The 20,479-nt window shown below is 41.3% G+C and overlaps 1 protein-coding gene across 4 annotated transcripts in view; it reads right to left on the bottom strand.

Moving 5' to 3' along the window:
• Nucleotides 1-11,220: 11,220 nt before the first annotated feature.
• Nucleotides 11,221-20,479, bottom strand: part of osbpl11 (oxysterol binding protein-like 11) — a 138,978-nt gene continuing 129,719 nt past the window's right edge. For 2 of the 4 annotated variants that reach the window (XM_063052425.1, XM_063052427.1), the window contains exons 14-15: nucleotides 14,147-14,300; nucleotides 11,221-12,850 (exon numbers count right to left, since the gene is read on the bottom strand). In XM_063052425.1, coding sequence (XP_062908495.1) covers nucleotides 12,773-12,850; nucleotides 14,147-14,300 — 232 coding nt within the window. In that variant the 3' untranslated portion in view covers nucleotides 11,221-12,772. The remainder of the gene's footprint in view (nucleotides 12,851-14,146; nucleotides 14,301-20,479) is intronic. The other 2 variants (XM_063052426.1, XM_063052428.1) reach the window with 2 other exon arrangements.

The raw sequence follows: 20,479 nt of genomic DNA on the forward strand, positions 1-20,479 counted from the left end.
CTAGAAATGAGAGTGTCGGGGTCAGAAGAGAGTGTAGTTCTTACTAGGAAAGAGAAGGTGCTCGAACAGCTGAAAGGTCTGGGGTAGATCAGCACATGTTTGAATGGTGGAGCAGACTCGATGGGCCAAATGGCCTACTTCTGCTCTTATATCTTATGGTGTTATGGTCTAGATAAGTTACCTGAACCAGATGGACTATATCCCATTGTTCTGAAAGAGGTAGCTGAAGAGATTGTGGAGACATTACTAGTGACCCTTTGAAAATCAGTGGAGTCAGGAATGGTTTTAGAGGACTGGAAATTTGTAAATGTCACCCCATTCTATACGAAGGGTGAGGCAAAAGACAGGAAATTACCGGCCAACTAGTCTAACTTCAGTAGTTGTCAAGATGATAGCGTCTATCCTGAATGGCAGAAGGCAGATTATGAATAAAGGGATTAGCTGGTGGTGACAGGCAGCATTTTACAGGGGCCTAGTGTTGGGTCCACTACAAATTTTTCACGTCACATGTTAATGATGTGGATGATGGAATTGATGACATTCTGGCACAGTTTGCAGATGATAGGCAGGGGGGCAGGTAGTGTTGAAGAATGAGAGAGTCTGCAGACATACTTGGACAGATTAGGAAACAGGACAAAGAAATAGCAAATAGAAAACAATGTTAGGAAGTGTATGGTCATGCATTTTGGTAGAAGGAATGAAGGAGTAGACTATTTTCTGAGCAGGGAGTGAATTAGATATCAGATGTGTAATGGGACTTGGGAGTCCTCGTGCAAGATTGCCTGAAGGTTGACTTGTAGGCTGAGTCAGTGATAAGGAAGGCAAATGCAAAGTTAGTGTTCATTTCCAGAGAACTAGAATATACTGTAAAAGCAAAGGTGCAATCCTGGGGGATGATAATGCATTGGGCTGACCACATTTGGAATATTGCAAGCAGTGGTGGGCCCCAATTACTCCCAGGCAGTCATTTCTGGATTGCTGCCTGTGCCATGTGCCAGTGAGGGTAGAAACAGGATGATTTGGCCTATAAATTCGTGGCTGAGAAGCTGGTGCAGGGAGCAGGGTCTCAGGTTTTTGGACAATTGGGATCTCTTCTGGGGAGGTATGACCTGTTCAAAAGTGACGGGTTGCATCTGAACCCAAGGGGAACCCATATTCTCATGGGCAGGTTTGTTAGAGCTGTTGGGGAGGGTTTAAACTAAGTTGGCATGGAACTGGATTGAAGGGACTCAGGAAAGGATGGATGATAAAAAAAAAGTGCGGATAGCGTGCAGTCTGATAGTCAGGAAGGGCAGGCAGGTGATGGGACTTAGCTGCAGCCAACAGGCTGAGTTAAGGATGCAGAGTAAGAAAGGATAGCAAATACAGTATTCAAGGTGTTGTATCTAAATGCACGTAGTATAAGAAATAAGGTGAATGATCTTGTTACAATATTACAGATTGCCAGGTATGATGGTGTGGCCATCACTGAATCGTGGCTGAAGGATGGTTGTAGTTTGGAGCTGAACGTCCAAGGTCACACGTTATATTGGAGGGATAGGAAGGTAGGCAGAGGGGGTGCTGTGGCTCTACTTGTAAAGAACGTCATCAAATCAGTAGAAAGAAGTGACAGAGGACTGGAAGATGCTGAATCCTTGTAGGTTGAGTTAAGAAACTGCAAGGGTAAAAGGATATCAATCGCAGTTATATACAGGCCTCCCAATAGTGGCTGGGAGGTGGACCACAGGTTAGAATAGGTGAGTGAAAAGGATAATGTTGTGATAGTCATGGGAGATTTTAACATGCAGGTCAATTGGGAAAATTAGGTTGGTAATGGATCTCAAGAGAGCAAGTTTGTTGAATGCCCAAGAGATAGCTTTTTAGAGCAGTTTGTCATTGAGCTTACTAGGAGATTGACTATCTGGATTGGGTGTTATGTAATGAACCAGAGGTGATTAGGGAGCTTAAGTTAAAAGAATCCTTCGGAACCAGTGATCACAATATGAATGGTGATTGACTTAACTGTACTCCAAGGGACATTTATTGACTTGGAAATTTTCTTGTATCCACCTCTTGACTTGTGCTATTCAATAACCTTTTTGCAGAGTTGCTTTGTCTTGATAGTGTAAATTTGGCCAGAATACTGACTCACTAGCAGTTGGACCTTCCAGATACAGGTGTATTTTTACTGCAGTCAATTGAAACACCTTGACTGCACACAGGTATCCAAAAACAGATCTCCATTTAACCAATTATGGGACTTCTAAAACCAATTGGCTGCACCAGTGATGATTTGGTGTTTCAGATTAAAGGGGGAGGAGGGTGAATACTTATGCAATCAATTATTTTGTTTTATATAATTGCAATTAACTTTAGATTGCTTTGTAAAAACCTGTTTTCACTTTGACATGAAAGAGTCTTCCTTTTGTTGATCAGTGTGAAAAAAAGCCAAATTAAATACACTGTGATTCACTGTGAAACAATAAAACATGAAAACTTCCCTGGGGTGTATACTTTTTATAGGCAGTTGAAGACACACCCAGCCCTGAGACATGAAGCAGGGTCATTTGATTCCAAGCAATTGGTTTATTAATCATTAAGAATGTCTCTCTGGTGTTTCCCATTCCCTTCCCCCTTTCCTTTCCTTCTTCCCACTCTCTGTCCACAATAGAGATCCACATAGAATCAGGTTTATCATCACCCACTGAAATTTGTCTTTTTTGCTGCAGCAGCAGTACAGCCTGTACCCGCTGGAATTTAGAAGGATGGGGATGGGGATGGGGATGGGGGTGGGGGTGGGGGTGGGATCTCATTGAAATCTTTCAAATGTTGAAAGACCGAGACAGAGTAGATGTGGAAAGGATGTTTCCCACGTTGGGGAATCTAGGACAAAAGTGTACAGCCTCAGGATAGAGGGGCATCTATTTAAAACTGAGATGCAGAGAAATTTCTCTTGACAGACGGTGTTGAAATTGTGATCACAGGCAGCTTTGGAGGCCAGGTCGTTGGGTGCATTTAAGGCAGAGATTGATAGGTTCATGATTGGACATAGCGTCAAAGGTTTTGGGGAGAAGCCCGGGGAGTGGGGTTGAGTGGGGGGGGGGGAGGGGAGAAAAGGATCAGCCATGATTGAATGGCAGAGCAGACTCCACAGGCCAAATGGCCTAATTCTGCTTCTATGTCTTTTGGACTTCAGGAGAAAGAAACTGTAGGTCCATAAGCCAGCCTCACCAGGAGCTCAGAGGTGGACAGGGTTAGCAAATTTAAATTCCTCAGTGTTATCATTTCAGAGGGTCTGTCCTGGGCCCCGCACACATAGAATCACGAAGAAAACACAGCAGCACCTCTACTTCCAAAGAAGCCTGTGGAGATTCAGCATGTTATTTAAAACCTTGACCAACTTCTATAGATGTGTGGAGGTGACTGTACTGATCGGTGTTTCCACACCAGGCTGAGATACAACCAATATGCTTGCATGGAAAATCCTCAAAAAAGCAGACACGACCCCATTCCATCACAGATAAAGCCTTCCCAACCATTGAGCATGATTACAGAGAGTGCCACTGCAGGAAAGCAGCGTCCATCATCAGGGTCCCCACCACCCAGATCATGCTCTCTTCTCTCTGCTGCCATCAGGAAGGAGGACTCTCACTACTACCAGGTTCAGGAACCATCATTACCCCTCAGCCATCAGGGTCTTGAACCAGTTGAGTTACCTTCACTCAGCTTCACTTGCCCCATCATTGAAGTGTTCCCCCAACTTGTGGACTCACTTTCAAAGACACTTCATCGCATGTTCTCGCTATTTATTGCTTATTTATTTATTTAGTTTGTTTGTTTGTTTGTTTGTTTCTCTTTTTCTTTTGTATCTGCAGTTTGTTGTCTTTTGCACATAGGTTACTTGCCTGCCCGGTTGGGTGCGGTCTTTCATTGATTCCATTGTGGTTCTTGGATTTCTGAGTATGCCCTCAAGAAAGCAAATCTCAGGGTTGTATATAACAACATATACAGTGGCATGCAAAAGTTTGGGCATCCCTGGTCAAAATTTCTGTTACTGTGAATAGTTAAGCGAATAGAAGATGAACTGATCTCCAAAAGTCATAAAATTAAAGATGACTTTAATCTTTAACTTTTCATCTTAATCTTTTCAACAGTTTAAGCAAGATTAGTATTATTTTTGTTTTGTACAATTTTAGAGTGGGAAAAAGGAAAGGAGCACCATGCAAAAGTTTGGGCACCTCAAGAGATTTGAGCTCTCAGATAACTTTTACCAAGGTTTCAGACCTTAATTAGCTTTATAGGGCTATGGCTTATTTACAAGCATCGTTAGGAAAGGCTAGGTGATGCAAATTTCAAAGCTTTATAAATACACTGACTCCTCAAACCTTGTTCCAACAATCAGCAGCCATGAGCTCCTCTAAGCAGCTGCCTAGCACTCTGAAAGTTAAAATAAATGATGCCCACAAAGCAGAAGGCTATAAGACAGCAAATAAGTTCGTATTGTAATTAAGAAATGGCAGTTAACAGTAACGGTGGAGGTCAAGTTGAGGTCTGGAAGACCAAGAAAACTTTCCGAGAGAACTGCTCGTAGGATTGATAGAGAGGCAAATCAAAACCCCGTTTGACTACAAAAGACCTTCAGGGAGATTTAGCAGACTCTGGAGTGGTGGTGCACTGTTCTACTGTGCAGCGACACCTGCACAAATATGACCTTCATGGAGGAGTCATCAGAAGAAAACCTTTCCTGCGACCCCACCACAAAATCCAGCATCAGAAGTTTGCAAAAGGAACATCTAAACAAGCCTGATGCATTTTGGAAACAAGTCCTGTGGACTGTTGAAGCTAAACTAGAACATTTTGGCCGCAATGAACAAAGGTATGTTTGGAGAAAAAAGGGTGCAGAATTTCATGAGAAGAACCCCTCTCCAACTGTTAAGCATGGGGGTGGATCGATCATGCTTTGGGCTTGTGTTGCAGCCAGTGGCACGGGGAACATTTCACTGGTAGAGGGAAGAATGAATTCAATTAAATACCAGCAAATTCTGGAAGCAAACATCACACCGTCTGTAAAAAAGCTGAAGATGAAAAGATGGTGGCTTCTACAACAGGATAATGATCCTAAACACACCTCAAAATCCACAATGGACTACCTCAAGAGGTGCAAGCTGAAGGTTTTACCATGGCCCTCACAGTCCCCCGACCGAGAATCATCGAGAATCTGTGGATAGACCTCAAAAGAGCAGTGCATGCAAGACAGCCCAAGAGTCTCATAGAACTAGAAGCCTTTTGCAAGGAAAAATGGGTGAAAATCCCCCAAACAAGAATTGAAAGACTCTTAGCTGGCTACAGAAAGCGTTTACAAGCTGTGATACTTGCCAAAGGGGGTGTTACTAAGTACTGACCATGCAGGGTGCCCAAACTTTTGCTTCGGGCCCTTTTCCTTTTTTTTATTTGAAACTGTAAAAGATGGAAATGAAAAGTATCTTGCTTAAAATATTAAAGAAATGTGTCATTTTCAACTTTATGGCTTTTGGAAATCAGGTCAGCTTTTACTCGCTTAGCTGTTCATAATAACAGAATTTTGACCAGAGGTGCCCAAACTTTTGTATACCACTGAATGTGTTTGGATAACAAAATTACTTTTAACTTCATAGCATTTAGAGCATGCTCCTAGTGATTCCCAGTAGGTCAGCCAAATGTCATCCTATTTACAGAGGCATAGTAAGCCAAGCTTGAAATTTGCAAGTAACCTGCCCTCAACATTAAAGGTAAGCAGTACTTCAGTGACTCACTACCGTGACTGCCAACTCAACCTGACAAGCAATTAAACTGTACGTACCAACCACACACAGAAGTGGAACTGTGGCTTTACGACCAGCAGGAGAAAGTTGTTGGAAATGAAAATACTCAATTAGAAAAGAGTTCACGTTCAGAGACACTGAACTTACCCATTTTTCAAAGAGAGATGGCAAGTGGGACTGATCTCATTCATGGAATTAGAACATTGAACAGTACAGCACAGTACAGGCCCTTCGGCCCACAATGTTGTGCAGACCCTCAAACCCTGCCTCCCATATAACCCCCCACCTTAAATTCCTCCATATACCTGTCTTAGTAGTCTCTTAAACTTCACTAGTGTATCTGCCTCCACCGACTCAGGCAGTGCATTCCACGCACCAACCACTCTCCGAGTAAAAAACCTTCCTCTAATATCCCGCTTGAACTTCCCACCCCTTACCTTAAAGCCATGTCCTCTTGTATTAGGCAGTGGTGCCCTGGGGAAGAGGCGCTGGCTATCCACTGTATCTATTCCTCTTATTATCCTGTACACCTCTATCATGTCTCCTCTCATCCTCTTTCTCTCCAGAGAGTAAAGCCCTAGCTCCCTTAATCTCTGATCATAATCCATACTCTCCAAACCAGGTAGCATCCTGGTAAATCTCCTCTGTACCCTTTCCAATGCTTCCACATCCTTCCTATAGTGAGGCAACCAGAACTGGACACTACTCCAAGTGTGGCCTCACCAGAGTTTTATAGAGCTGCATCATTACATCATGACTCTTAAACTCTATCCCTCCACTTATGAAAGCTAACACCCCATAAGCTTTCTTAACTACCCTATCCGCCTGTGAGGCAACTTTCAGGGATCTGCGGACATGTACCCCCAGATCCCTCTGCTCCTCCACACTACCAAGTATCCTGTCATTTACTTTGTACTTTGTCTTGGAATTTGTCCTTCCAAGGTGTACTACCTCACACTTCTCTGGGTTGAACTCCATCTGCCACTTCTCAGCCCACTTCTGCATCCTATCAAAGTCTCTCTGCAATCTTCGACAATCCTCAACACTATCCCCAACACCACCAACCTTTGTGTCGTCTGAAAACTTGCCAACACACCTTTCTACCCCCACATCCAAGTCGTTAATAAAAATCATGAAAAGTAGAGGTCCCAGAACCGATCCTGCATTGACCAAAAGTACCTCAAAATTGAGCCTTACCTTGACAGAATGTTTTCATTACACCATCTGTAGAGAATGCATATTCAGTCAGATTGGTATTTCAGTAGCCAGTGTATGAAATACACTTAGTGGCCACTTATTAAGTATTCCTGCACAGACGCTCATTCATGCAAATATTTAATCAGCCAATCATGTGGCAGCAACTTGATGCATAAAAACATGCAGACATGGATAAAAGTTTCAGATGTTGTTCAGTCCAAATATCAGAATGGGGAAAGAAATGGTATCTAAGTGACTTTGACTATGGAATGATTGTTGGTGCCAGATGGGATGGTTTGCGTGTCTCAAAATTTCTGATCTCCTGGGATTTTCACACGAAGTTTCAAGAGTTTACAGAGAATGGTGGGATCAATAGAGCAGCAATATCAATTATCAATTGAAATTTGAATCGAATATCAATTGAGCAGCATTTCTGTAGGGATAAACACCTAGTTAATGAGAGAGGTCAGAGAAGAATGGCCAGACTGGTTCAAGCTGACAGTAACTCAGATAACCACGTGTTACTTGTAGAAGAGCATCTCTGAATGCACAACACGTCCAACCTCGGAGTGGTTAGGGTACAGCAGCAGCAGACCACAAACATGCACTCAGTAGCCACTTTATTAGTTACAGGAGCTAACTAATAAAGTGGTCACTGAGCCCATATTCCCTTAGAATTTTACTTCATTCTGTTGTAACCAGAGACTAGGCACTAAAACTAGTTCAGAACATAGACATGATGACCATTCACAAAATTGATCATTGATGCTCAATCTAAGAAAATATCCAGCCCAAAGTCATACATTTGTGCCAAGAATTCTTCTGTGCTTTGATCTTATCATGCAGTAATCCAAACTTCTGTTGTAGAAACATAGAAAACCTACAGCACAGTACAGGCCCTTCAGCCCACGATGCTGTGTCAAACATGTATTTACTTTAGAAATTACCTAGGGTTACCCATAGCCCTCTATTTTTCCAAGCTCCATGTATCTATCCAGGAGTCTCTGAAAAGACCCTATCGTTTCCGCCTCCACCACCACTGCCGACAGCCCATTCTACGCACTCATCACTCTCTGCGTTAAAAAAAACTTACCTCTGACATCTCCTCTGTACCTACTTCCAAGCACCTTAAAACTATGCCCGCTTGTGCTAGCCATTTCAGTTCTATCCACATGATCAATGCCTCTCATTATCTTGTACACCTATCAGGTCACCTCTCATCCTTTGTCGCGCCAAGGAGAAAAGGCCAAGTTCACGCAACCTATTCTCATAGTGCATGCTCCCCAATCCAGGCAACATCCTTGTAAATCCCCTCTGCACCTTTTCTATAGTTTCCACATCCTTCCTGTTATGAGGAGACCAGAAGTGAACACAGTACTCCAAGTGGGGTCTGACCAGGCTCCTGTATAGCTGTAACAATACCTCTCAGCTCTTAAACTCAATCCCATGGTTGATGAAGGCCAATGCACTGTATGCCTTCTTAACCACACAGTCAGCCTGCGCAGCAGCTTTGAGTGTCCAATGGACTCGGACCCCAAGATCCCTCTGATCTTCTACACTGCCAAGAGTCTTACCATTAATACTATATTCTGCCATCATATTTGACCTACCAAAATGAGCCACCTCACACTTATCTGGGTTGAACTCCATCTGCCACTTCTCAGCCCAGTTTTGTATCCTATCAATGTCTCGCAGTTCAACTGTACTTGACATATTTTCCAATACAATGATGAAACATTTATAAAACTGATAAATGGAACATTGTACCATTTTATGGTATTGTTCACTAGAATATCTACATAGATCAGTTTTATCCCTAAATGCCATGTCAAAATAAGAATTTTACAAAGATGATCATAAAATTGGGCACTTTACTTTCAAATTTATTGGGATCATCTATTGTATCCACTGCTCCTGATGCAGCCTGGTCTACATTGGTGAGAACCGCTGTAAACTGTGGGACAGCTTCGTCAAACACCTCCACTCCTTCTACCGAAAGTGGAATTTCCCAGTGGCCAACCTTTTTAATTCCTATTCCCATTCCTGTTCTGACATGCGATCATGGGCCACTATGAGGCTACTCCCAGGGTGAAGGAGCAACACAACATATTCCATCTGAGTGGCCTCCAACCTGATAGAAACATAGAAACATAGAAAATAGGTGCAGGAGTAGGCCATTCGGCCCTTCGAGCCTGCACCGCCATTTATTATGATCATGGCTGATCCTCCAACTCAGAACCCCACCCCAGCCTTCCCTCCATACCCCCTGACCCCCGTAGCCACAAGGGCCATATCTAACTCCCTCTTAAATATAGCCAATGAACTGGCCTCAACTGTTTCTTGTGGCAGAGAATTCCACAGATTCACCACTCTCTGTGTGAAGAAGTTTTTCCTAATCTCGGTCCTAAAAGGCTTCCCCTCTATCCTCAAACTGTGGCCCCTCGTTCTGGACTTACCCAACATCGGGAACAATCTTCCTGCATCTAGCCTGTCCAATCCCTTTAGGATCTTATACGTTTCAATCAGATCCCCCCTCAATCTTCTAAATTCCAACGAGTACAAGCCCAGTTCATCCAGTATTTCTTCATATGAAAGTCCTGCCATCCCAGGAATCAATCTGGTGAACCTTCTTTGTACTCCCTCTATGGCAAGGATGTCTTTCCTCAGATTAGGGGACCAAAACTGCACACAATACTCCAGGTGTGGTCTCACCAAGGCCTTGTACAACTGCAGTAGTACCTCCCTGCTCCTGTACTTGAATCCTCTCGCTATAAATGCCAGCATACCATTCGCCTTTTTCACCGCCTGCTGTACCTGCATGCCCACTTTCAATGACTGGTGTATAATGACACCCAGGTCTCGTTGCACCTCCCCTTTTCCTAATCGGCCACCATTCAGATAATAATCTATTTTCCTATTTTTGCCACCAAAGTGGATAACTTCACATTTATCCACATTAAATTGCATCTGCCATGAATTTGCCCACTCACCCAACCTACCCAAGTCACCCTGCATCCTCTTAGCATCCTCCTCACTGCAAACACTGCCACCCAGCTTCGTGTCATCCGCAAACTTGGAGATGCTGCATTTAATTCCCTCATCCAAGTCATTAATATATATTGTAAACAACTGGGGTCCCAGCACTGAGCCTTGCGGTACCCCACTAGTCACTGCCTGCCATTCTGAAAAGGTCCCGTTTATTCCTACTCTTTGCTTCCTGTCTGCTAACCAATTCTCCACCCACACCAATACCTTACCCCCAATACTGTGTGCTTTAAGTTTGCACACTAATCTCCTGTGTGGGACCTTGTCAAAAGCCTTTTGAAAATCCAAATATACCACATCCACTGGTTCTCCCCTATCCACTCTACTAGTTACATCCTCAAAAAATTCTATGAGATTCGTCAGACATGATTTTCCTTTCACAAATCCATGCTGACTTTGTCCGATCATTTCACCGCTTTACAAATGTGCTGTTATCACATCCTTGATAACTGACTCCAGCAGTTTCCCCACCACCGACGTTAGGCTAACCGGTCTATAATTCCCCGGTTTCTCTCTCCCTCCTTTTTTAAAAAGTGGAGTTACATTAGCCATCCTCCAATCCTCAGGAACTAGTCCAGAATCTAACGAGTTTTGAAAAATTATCACTAATGCATCCACTATTTCTTGGGCTACTTCCTTAAGTACTCTAGGATGCAGACCATCTGGCCCTGGGGATTTATCTGCCTTCAATCCCTTCAATTTACCTAACACCACTTCCCTACTAACATGTATTTCGCTCAGTTCCTCCATCCCACTAGACCCTCTGTCCCCTACTATTTCTGGAAGATAGCATGAACATCAATGTCTACTACTTTCAGCAATTACCCCCTCCCCTTCCCTCTTCTTCTAATTACCTCTTCTCACCTGCCTATGAACTCCCCCCGGTGCCCCTCCTCCTTTCCTCTCTCCTATGGTCCATTCTCCTCTCCTATCAGATTCCTTCTTCTCTCGCCCTTTACCTTTCCTGGCTTTATGTCACCTTCTAGCTTTCCTCCTTCCCTTCCCCCCAGTCCTGAAGAAGGGTCTCAGCCCAAAACTTTGCTTATTCATTTCCATAGATGCTGCCTGACCTGCGTTTTCTGTGTATTACTTCAGATTTCCAGCATCTCTTGTTTATGATCATAAAGTCAACATGCTTTGCAAAATATTTAATTCAATCTTTTTATACTTCCTGCCAGCATAGGAATGTCATTTTGAGCTCCCTTCAGTGCATTGGATACCGTTTCAAAATATACAGTACTATAGTATCAAAGTAGTGTGAGACAAGCAATACAGTTGAACTTTTATTTCAAATACAATGAGTAATGATATTTTCTGTTTTAGTATCTCTCCATATTCAATATATCACAGAATGAACTTTCTATTTCTGTAATACTCCAGTAACAAAACAAAGTCTTTGTGAATTAAGATTTGTTCAGTTAATTTCAATTCAACTTTAAAAAGAAAAATTGAAATTGAAGTTCCACACAAATGAATGAAAACTTAGCTGATGTGGAAAATTTCATAACTTAAGAGTTGAGTTTATAAGTTATGCCTTACACAAAAACTAGAAAAACATTTTTTTCTCTTGTTATTGTATGGATCACAAGACATTCATGAAATGTGAACAGCACTTTCATTGTCACAGAGGCCATATTTAACAAACAAAATAATTCTCATATAACATAAAATGCTCAGTAGTACCTTGTGGTATTTCAAATTTATTGCCACACACACAAAATAAGCAAAATAAATCTCTGCAGCAATGATGGGTATTACTGTGAAAGAGCATCATTTACTTTGTGTCTTTAGAAGTTTAACTCATGGAACTTCTGCACACATAAAACAATCATGATTTCACCATCCACGTTGTTCTCCTGAAAGTAATTAATTTAAAATCACTTCCTTTAAAAAAAAATCTTCAATTCATGGAAGTTTGCTTGCTACGCAGTTTTAGTAAAAAGGATGAAATAAAATTTATAAGATTCACTACATTTTCAGTTCGAGATGAAAATTAACATCCGTATTTAAACTGCAACAGATAATTTCACACATACTAATTGGAAGACTATACTTAAAAGAAAAAAAATCAACACAGGATACAGTGTAAGGCACACTTTGGAAACAAGTATTCACTGCTTTCAATCTGCTTACCCTTTTTTGGGGGATAGTTTCTTAATTGCCCGCAATTTTTAAAGAAATGTACGTAAAGGAACTTCATATGACAAATTTTTCCTGAATAGTCTTCTTCTTAAAAAGATCATATGCAATAGGTTAAGCCAAAGGATCACTCTGGCATATTTTGTTGCAATAGTTCCATAGGCTGATCAACAGTCCAGCATTTCAGCCTTTCTTGTCAACTGCATGAACAAGCCAAAAGAGCACTTCACTGTGCCAATTAGAAATAGTTTTTTGTTCTGAGGCTGCAATCATTAAAGTAATATCTTTTCAAATATAGGTGTTAAAATAATACAAGATCCTCGCCAAAAAGTAATTGTCAAAAGGCTTCAGATAAGATATAAAATGTAGTTGAAGATAAAAATTCACTCATTGTCCTGTAATTTTAAAGTCCTTTCTGCTAACATGCCAATGTGTAAAGCAATCTTACATTATATCATACAGACACACAATATTTAATAAAAGCAGCTGAGAGATTTACTGCATTTTACAATTTAATATGAAACCATCATGGTTAAATAACATTGGTCACAGCTATGGATGTGATTGCTTATTACTTAAAACCATGTTGCTGCAGTCCAGTTGCACAGGACCTAAGGTGCTGGTGATGCTGTCTCAGTATAGTCTCTTGCAGCTTTCCACAGCGGCTTGTAATAGATCCATCCATCACCCTGCCAAATATAGGGCAAAGAAAAAATATTCAGATTTATAAATTGTAAAAGATGATAAACTGCTGAACATTGTTGCAGCGGAATGGTTCATTTGCCTTCTGAGGGAAAAATGGGCATTTTTTTCCCTTAGAAGGCAAATTAACCATAAAAGAACTATTAAAAGGTAATTAACTGTAAGGGGCTGCCTTTATAATTGAGTTAAAAAGAACTCTGGCCCAGGCAGCCTGCAATAATCAAAACAAAGAAAAATAGATAATTCAATCACAGAGTCTTGAAAAGTACAGCACAGTAACATGCCCTTTGTCTCATCTAGTCCATGCCAACCATTTAAACCGCTTACTCCCATCAACCTGCACCGGGACCATAGGCCTCCATACCCCTACGACCCTCTGAGTTTGTTCTGCCATTTAGTTGGACAACAGGAGGCTTTCAAAGGATGGTCAGACACAGGGACAGAATACAAATGGCTCTCATTCTAGATGACTGACTCAAATCTCTTTGATTTTTGCATACTCTATTCAATGCTCATGAAATCAAATTCAGAAAAAAAATGTGTTGCACGGATGAACCTGGGTTTCCATTTGTCTTTCATTCCCCATTCCAGTCACACTGTGAACTCTGCCTTTGTCCTCTTACTCTATTCCAATAAAGCTCAAGGTTCGGTTTTATTGGACAACTCTCAGAAATTCACAATGAATTCAGCAACTTTAAACAACTAGTATTTCTAGTTGTATCAGAATTGGACAGTTCTAATGAAAGGTTGCCAGACGGAAACTGCCTTCCTCTGACCTGCTGACCATTTTCACCAAATTCAATTGCTGATTTCCGGCATCCAGTTTATTATTTAAATTTATAAAATAATGTTTATTTTAGATGCAGTATCATACAAAAGTCCTAGTAACATTTATATAGCTAGGGTGCCTAAGACTTTTGCACAGGGAGTTTGTAAATCTGTCAGGAGCCAAGGATGTTGGGAATGGAGAGTGGAACACCATGGGAGGGGTGTGGGACAGATGGCAGAAAAGGAATGCCAAGGATGGGGGTTGGCATGGGTGCAGGCACTCCTAGTCCTAATACATCAGGCAAGATCATTTGATTCCAAACAATTGGTTTACTGATCATTACAGAACGTGTTTCTGGTTCCCCTGCCCCCCCTTTTCCTCCAACCATGATTCCCCTCTCCCTGCCCGCTTCCCACTCTCAGTCAACAGCCTGCTGTAACTGTGCAAATGTATGTCTATGGTTGCTTAGATAATTATTTCCCATGAGCTCTAAGGATTGATGTGCAAAGGTTACCTCTTGATGGAAATACTTTGTCTTCCACAGTGTCTCGGTCTCTGCACGGTGGCGGGCTTCTGACCTCTGACGTTCCTCTAGTAAGCTCTTGTGTTCAGTTGCCTTTACTATGTTTTTTACCCTCAAAGCTTCAGTCACGTGTTGCCACAAGCGCCTATTAAACACAGAAATTACATTGTTAAATACATGACACTGAACTTTTAAAAACAATCAATTGTAAGATATAGTCACAGCTTGGAAGGTGCCCATTTATTTCCCACCTTGATTTGCACTTGAAGGCAGTCATGAATTATCTTTATTAATTCACATTCATCACCCAATACCAAAGGGTAAAGAATTCTAACCCAACAATAATGAAAGAATCAACAGATTATTAAATATTCAACAAAATATTTGGTATGGATGATGCACAGAACTTATCAACCCAAGAAAAACATGACTAAATTCAGTTAACTTTGAGCACATTCCTTCCAAAGACATTGCCAACATATTTTTGAACATCCTGAAGGGCTTGCAGCTAATGAGGTACTTTTTAAAATTGTATTAACTGTTGCGGGAAGAAAAAATGAGCAATCAGTTTGTACACATCACGTTCTGAAAACAACACACATTGTGTCCAAAAAATGATTCTTTTAGTTATAATGATTGGACCGACACTGGGGATATCTTACCAACTCTTCTTAAAACAGATTCACAAGGTTTATAAAACCCCACACAGGAACAATTTAAATTCTCCTTACTTAGCACATCACCAGAATGTCAACTTTCAGTCTTGTCTCAGCTCAAGACTGAACTTATTGCAGAACTTGAAGAAGGTAGACTGCTAGGGCAAAATGATAATTGACGCTGGGAGTGGTGTTGAGAGACAACGGGCTTTGGAGAAAGAGAAAGAGGCTTGTGAATTGTTGGGCAAGGACAAAGAATTGATGATTTCCATCACAGATGGAAGGGAATGCTGTCACCAATTAAGTTGAAGTGTATGGGTGTTATTTCTGGGGTTCTGGATAATATTTATCCCTCAATCAATGTCACATAAATAGTTTAATCAGCATTAGCATTATTTGGGGTACAAATTAGAAGTTACAGTTCCTCTGTAGTAACTAGGACATCTGCTACATGGAAAAATGTTTTGGCACCTGCAGAGGGTGCATTGAAGAAATACCAGGATTAGTTAGGAGGGAAAAAAAAGCAATAAATTTCTTCCTTGTGCACAAAAGAGACCATTTAGGTGTTCTGATAGGTACATGGATGGTACGGGTATGGAGGGCCGTGGTCCTGGTACAGGTTGATAAACTCCTACACCCATGAGTTTAAATGGTTTGACATGGACTAGATGAGCCAAAGGGCCTGTTTCTGTGCTGTACTTTTCTATGATACTATGACTCGATGAAATTATTTGCCCCTATAAAGTGGGAAGTACCTACAATGGAAAAGACAATAACCAAGCGTCATAAAAACTGATAATACAAGGATTAGAGATGGTGGAAAAAGGAGGGGTTTCAGAAAATTTCTCTTCGTCCAACAGGAAATGGAGGTCCAAGTCTTACTGCACACCAAAATAAGGTAAATATAATTATAAAAAAATACCCAAGAGCTGTGGAGCTGTAAGTTATGAGGTGATAACTGACAGCTGCAGAAAATACAGTGCCTATAAAAAGTATTCACCACTCTGAAAGTTTTCACGTTTTATTGTTTTACAACATTGAATCAGAGTCGATTTAATTTGGCTTAATTTGACACTGATCAGCAGACAAAAAGACTCTTTTGTGTCAAAGTGAAAACAGATCGCTACAAAGTGATCTAAATTAATTACAAATATAAAACACAAAATAATTGATTGCATACGTAGTCACCCTCCCTTCCCCTTTAATATGACACACCAAATCACTGGTACAGCCAATTGGTTTTAGAAGTCACATAATTAGTTAAATGGAGATCTGTTTTTGGAGAGCTGTGTGCAGTCAAGGTGTTTCAATTGATTGTAGTAAAAATGAACCTGTATCTGGAAGGTCCAATTGCTGGTGAGTCAGTGTCCTGGCAAAAACTATACCATGAAGACAAAAGAACACTCCAAGCAACTCCACAAAAGGGTTATTGAAAAGCACAAGTCAAGAGATGGATACAAGAAAATTTTCAAAAGAATAACTATCCTTTGGAGTACAGTTAAGTAAATCATCAAGAAATGGAAAGAATATGGCACAGCTGTAAATCTGCCTAGAGCAGGCCATCCTCAAAAACTGAATGACTGTGCAAGAAGGGGACTAGAGAGGGAGGCCACCAAGAGACCTATGGCAATTCAGGAGGAGTTACAAGCTTCAGTGGCTGAGATGGGAGAGACTGCGCCTACAACAACTGTTGCCTGGGTGCTTCACCAGTCACAGCTTTATGGGAGAGTGGCAAAGAGAAAGCCACTGTTGAAAAACACAGGCAAACTCGGCTAGAGTTTGCCAGAAGGCATGAGGGAGTCTCTGAAGCCAGTTGGAAGAAGGTTCTATGGTCTGATGAAAATAAAATTCAGCTTTTTGACCATCAGATTAAATGTCATGTTTGGTGTAAGCCAAACACCACAAACCATTCCTACTGCGAAGCATGGTGGTGTCTGCATCATGCTGTGGGGATGCTTCACTGCAGCAGGCCCTGCAAGGCTTGTGAAGGTAGAGGGTAAAATGAATGCAGCAAAATCCTGAAGAACTCCAGGAGCAGTCTTCAAGAGAACCGTAATTTGGGAGATTTGTTTTCTAGCAAGACAATGACCCCAAGCATAAAACCAAAGCTACACAGGAGTGGCTTAAAGAGAACCAAGTTAAGTCCTGGAGTGGCCATGTCAGAGTCCAAATTTCAATCCCAATGAGAATTTGTGGCTGTTCACGCATGATCCCCATGCAATTTGACAGAGCCTGAGCAGTTTTGTAAAGAAGAACAGGGGAAAAATTGCAGTGTCCAGATGTGAAAAGCTGATACAGACCGATCCATACAGACTCAAGGTTGTTAATTGCTGCCAGTACTAAATACTGACTTGAAGGGGTTGAGTAATTAAACAATCAATTATTTTGTCTTTAATAATTACAATAAATTAGACCACTTTATAAAAATTTGTTTTCACTTTGACAGGAAAGAGACTTCTCCATTGATCAGTGCCAAAAGAGCCAAATTAAACCCACTGTGATTCAATGTTGTAAAACAATAAAACAGGAAAACTTCTGGCGGGGGTGGTGAATACTTTTTATTGGCACTGTAATAGTTGTACAATACTGTAGTTCTAAGAATGCAACGATAAAGTATTGCAATTTCTGTAACATGCCTTGGAAAGGACATGAAAAATGCTACAGAAATGAACATTTCTCCGTTTGTCTATTCTAACACAACTACCTTCAGCAAGACTACAGCTATGAATTCCTTGAAATCATGAATAAAATGATTCAAATGGTTTAATTTAATATAAATCAATGTATACGGTATACAATCTGAAATTCTTACTCTTTGCAGACATCCTTGAAAGAAGAAACCCCACAGATTGAATAATAGAAACATCAGCACCCTGAAGCCCACTCCCCCTCCCCATTGCACAAGCAGCAGATGCACTGACCCTGATCTATCAAGAGATCTCTGCTTTCTGCTTGCAGTACAAGTTTTGTCCCACTTCTGAAAAGGAGGCCAGAAGCATTTTCTGGCACCCAAAAAGGGGAACAATGCAATTTATTGATTTTGGCAAAAATCCTTAGCTATTTAATCAACTACATCTCCAGATGTGAACAATCACATTTTTTCTAAAATCAGCAGTTTTTAAGTATGGCTGGAGATATGTTTCTAGCAAATGAGGTGCAAGGCTCTCCTTCTCTCTGATAGCCTGCAGGTCGTTGTTGGGCAACTGTAGCATCTGCTGAGCCACCCTCCCCCCACCACAATAAGCATCAAGTGAAGTCATGGGAGCAGGTACTGGATGACCATATGAGCAGCTGGGTCATATCACAAGTCCTGGTTATGTGGCCACTGACACCAGGCAGACAATCTCTGAAGATTATACATAATGGCTGGGGTCACCTGTCTTGTAAAGACACTACCCTGAAGAATACACTGGCAAACCACTTCTGTAGAAAAATATGCCAAGAACAATCATGGTCAACCATGTCTTATGACACAGCACATAATGATAATGGATTTAGAAGTACAATTAACTGATACCATTGTTCATGATGAGGTCTCAATGCTTTGAGTATATATATTGGTTAAATGGAAAGATAAAAAGCAGAGTGAAACTCTATAGATATCGGACAAAATGATATCAGGCCCAGTTAGTCTGATCTCAGTGGCTGGGAAGATATTGGAGTCGATGTTAAGGAAGTAGTTTCAGAATACTTGGGGCACATGTTAAATTAGGCTGGTCAGCATGGTTTCCTCAAGGGAAAATCTTGCTTGACAAATCTGTTGGAATTCTTTGAAGAAATAACAAGCAGGATAGACAAAGGAGAATCAGTGCATGTTGTATACTTGGATTTTCAAAAGGCCTTTGACAAGGTGCCACACATGTGACTGCTTAACAAGCTATGAGTCCATGGTATTACAGGAAAGATAGTACAATGGTTGGAGCTTGGATTGACTGGCAGGATGCAAAGAGTACGAATACACTAGAGGTGTTCCTCACAAGTCAGTATTGGAACCGCTTCTTTTTATGTTACATGCAAGTAATTTTGATGACAGAATTGATGGCTTTGTGGAAAAATTTGCAGATGATACAAAGATAGGTGGAGAGGAAGTAGAGAGGCTTCAGAAGGACTTAGAAAGATTAGGACAACAGGGAAAGAAGTTGCAGATGGAAGACGATGTTGGAAAGTGTATGGTTATGCAATTTGGTAGAATAAATAAAAGTGTAGAGTATTTACTAAATGGAGAGAAAGTTCAAAAATTGGAGGTGCAAAGGGACTTGGGAGTCCTTGTGTGGGATTCCTTAAAGGTTAATTTGCAGGTGAGTTGGTGGTGAGGAAGGCACGTGCAATATTAGCATTCATTTCAAGAGGACTAGAATAAAAAAGCAAGGATGTAATGTTGAGGCTCTATAAGGCACTGGTGAGGCCTCACTTGGAGTATTGTGAGCAGTTTTGGATCCCTTATCGAAGGAAGGATATGCTGGAGAAGATTCAAAGGATGTTCACAAAAATGTTTCCCAGATTGAGAGGCTTTATCACATGAGGAGCATTTGATGGTTCTGGGTCTGTACTCACTTGAATTCAGAAGTATGAGGGGGAGAACTTATTGAAACCTATTGAAAGTTGAAAGGCTTAACAGAGCAGCTGTTTCCTATGGTGGGAGAGTCTAAGAGCAGAGCACACCACACAGCCTCAGAATAGAGGGATGTCCATTTAGAACAGAGATGAGGAGGAATTTCTTCAGCCAGAGCAGTGAATCTGTTGAATTCGTTGCCACAGGCAGCTGTGGAGGCCAAGTCATTGGGTATCTTTAAGACAGGCGTTGATGGATTCTTGATTAGTCAGGCCATGAAAAGATATGGCAAGAAGGCAGGAGATGGGGCTGAAAGATAAATAGATCAGCTATGATGAAATGGGGGAGCAGACTCAAAGGGGAAAATGGTCTAATTCTGCTCCTGTATCTTAAGGTCTATATATTAAAATGTCTGGTTTCATTTCCGTGGAAACAAAAAAAAATATTATTCTAAAGTGGAATAATCATTGTAGGCCAGACAATAGACTTCATGTGGCAATCAACATTTTTCACAGAAAACTGTAGCAAAGCCAAATTAGTATCCAGCTATACCGGAAAGTCGGGGGAGGATATGGAGATGGAAAGTCTTGTAGATCTCCAATATTTCACCATTCCCAGTAATTACTTCTCATCAGAACTGTTACACAAAAATGTAAAACAGTCCTGAAAAGTTCAAGGCAACTTAAGATGACTCCCACGTTTTGTATTAAATGGTGATAGATGTACAGTCATTAACATTATGTGCTGTGTCGTATGACATAGGCGTTTATAGTTTCTCTCTTGGCGATTTTTTTTTCTACACAAGTGGTTTGCCATTGCCTTCTTCTGGGCAGTGTCTTTACAAGACGCGTGACACCAGCCATTATCAATACCCTTCAGAGATTGTCTGCCTGGTGTCAGTGGTTGAATAACCAGGACTTGTTAAATGCACCAGCTGCTCCCATGGCTTCACATGACTCTGTTCAGGGGTCTAAGCAGGCACTACACCTCGCCCAAGGGTGACATGCAGGACAGCAGAAGGAAAGAATGCCTTACACCTCCTTTGGTAGGGACACATCTCCGCCCCTCCACCCAAGGTGTACAGTATGTAAACTTAAAATACGAAATGTATTTGCA

Source organism: Mobula hypostoma, chromosome 6, assembly GCF_963921235.1.
Source record: "Mobula hypostoma chromosome 6, sMobHyp1.1, whole genome shotgun sequence".
NCBI lineage: Eukaryota > Metazoa > Chordata > Chondrichthyes > Myliobatiformes > Myliobatidae > Mobula > Mobula hypostoma.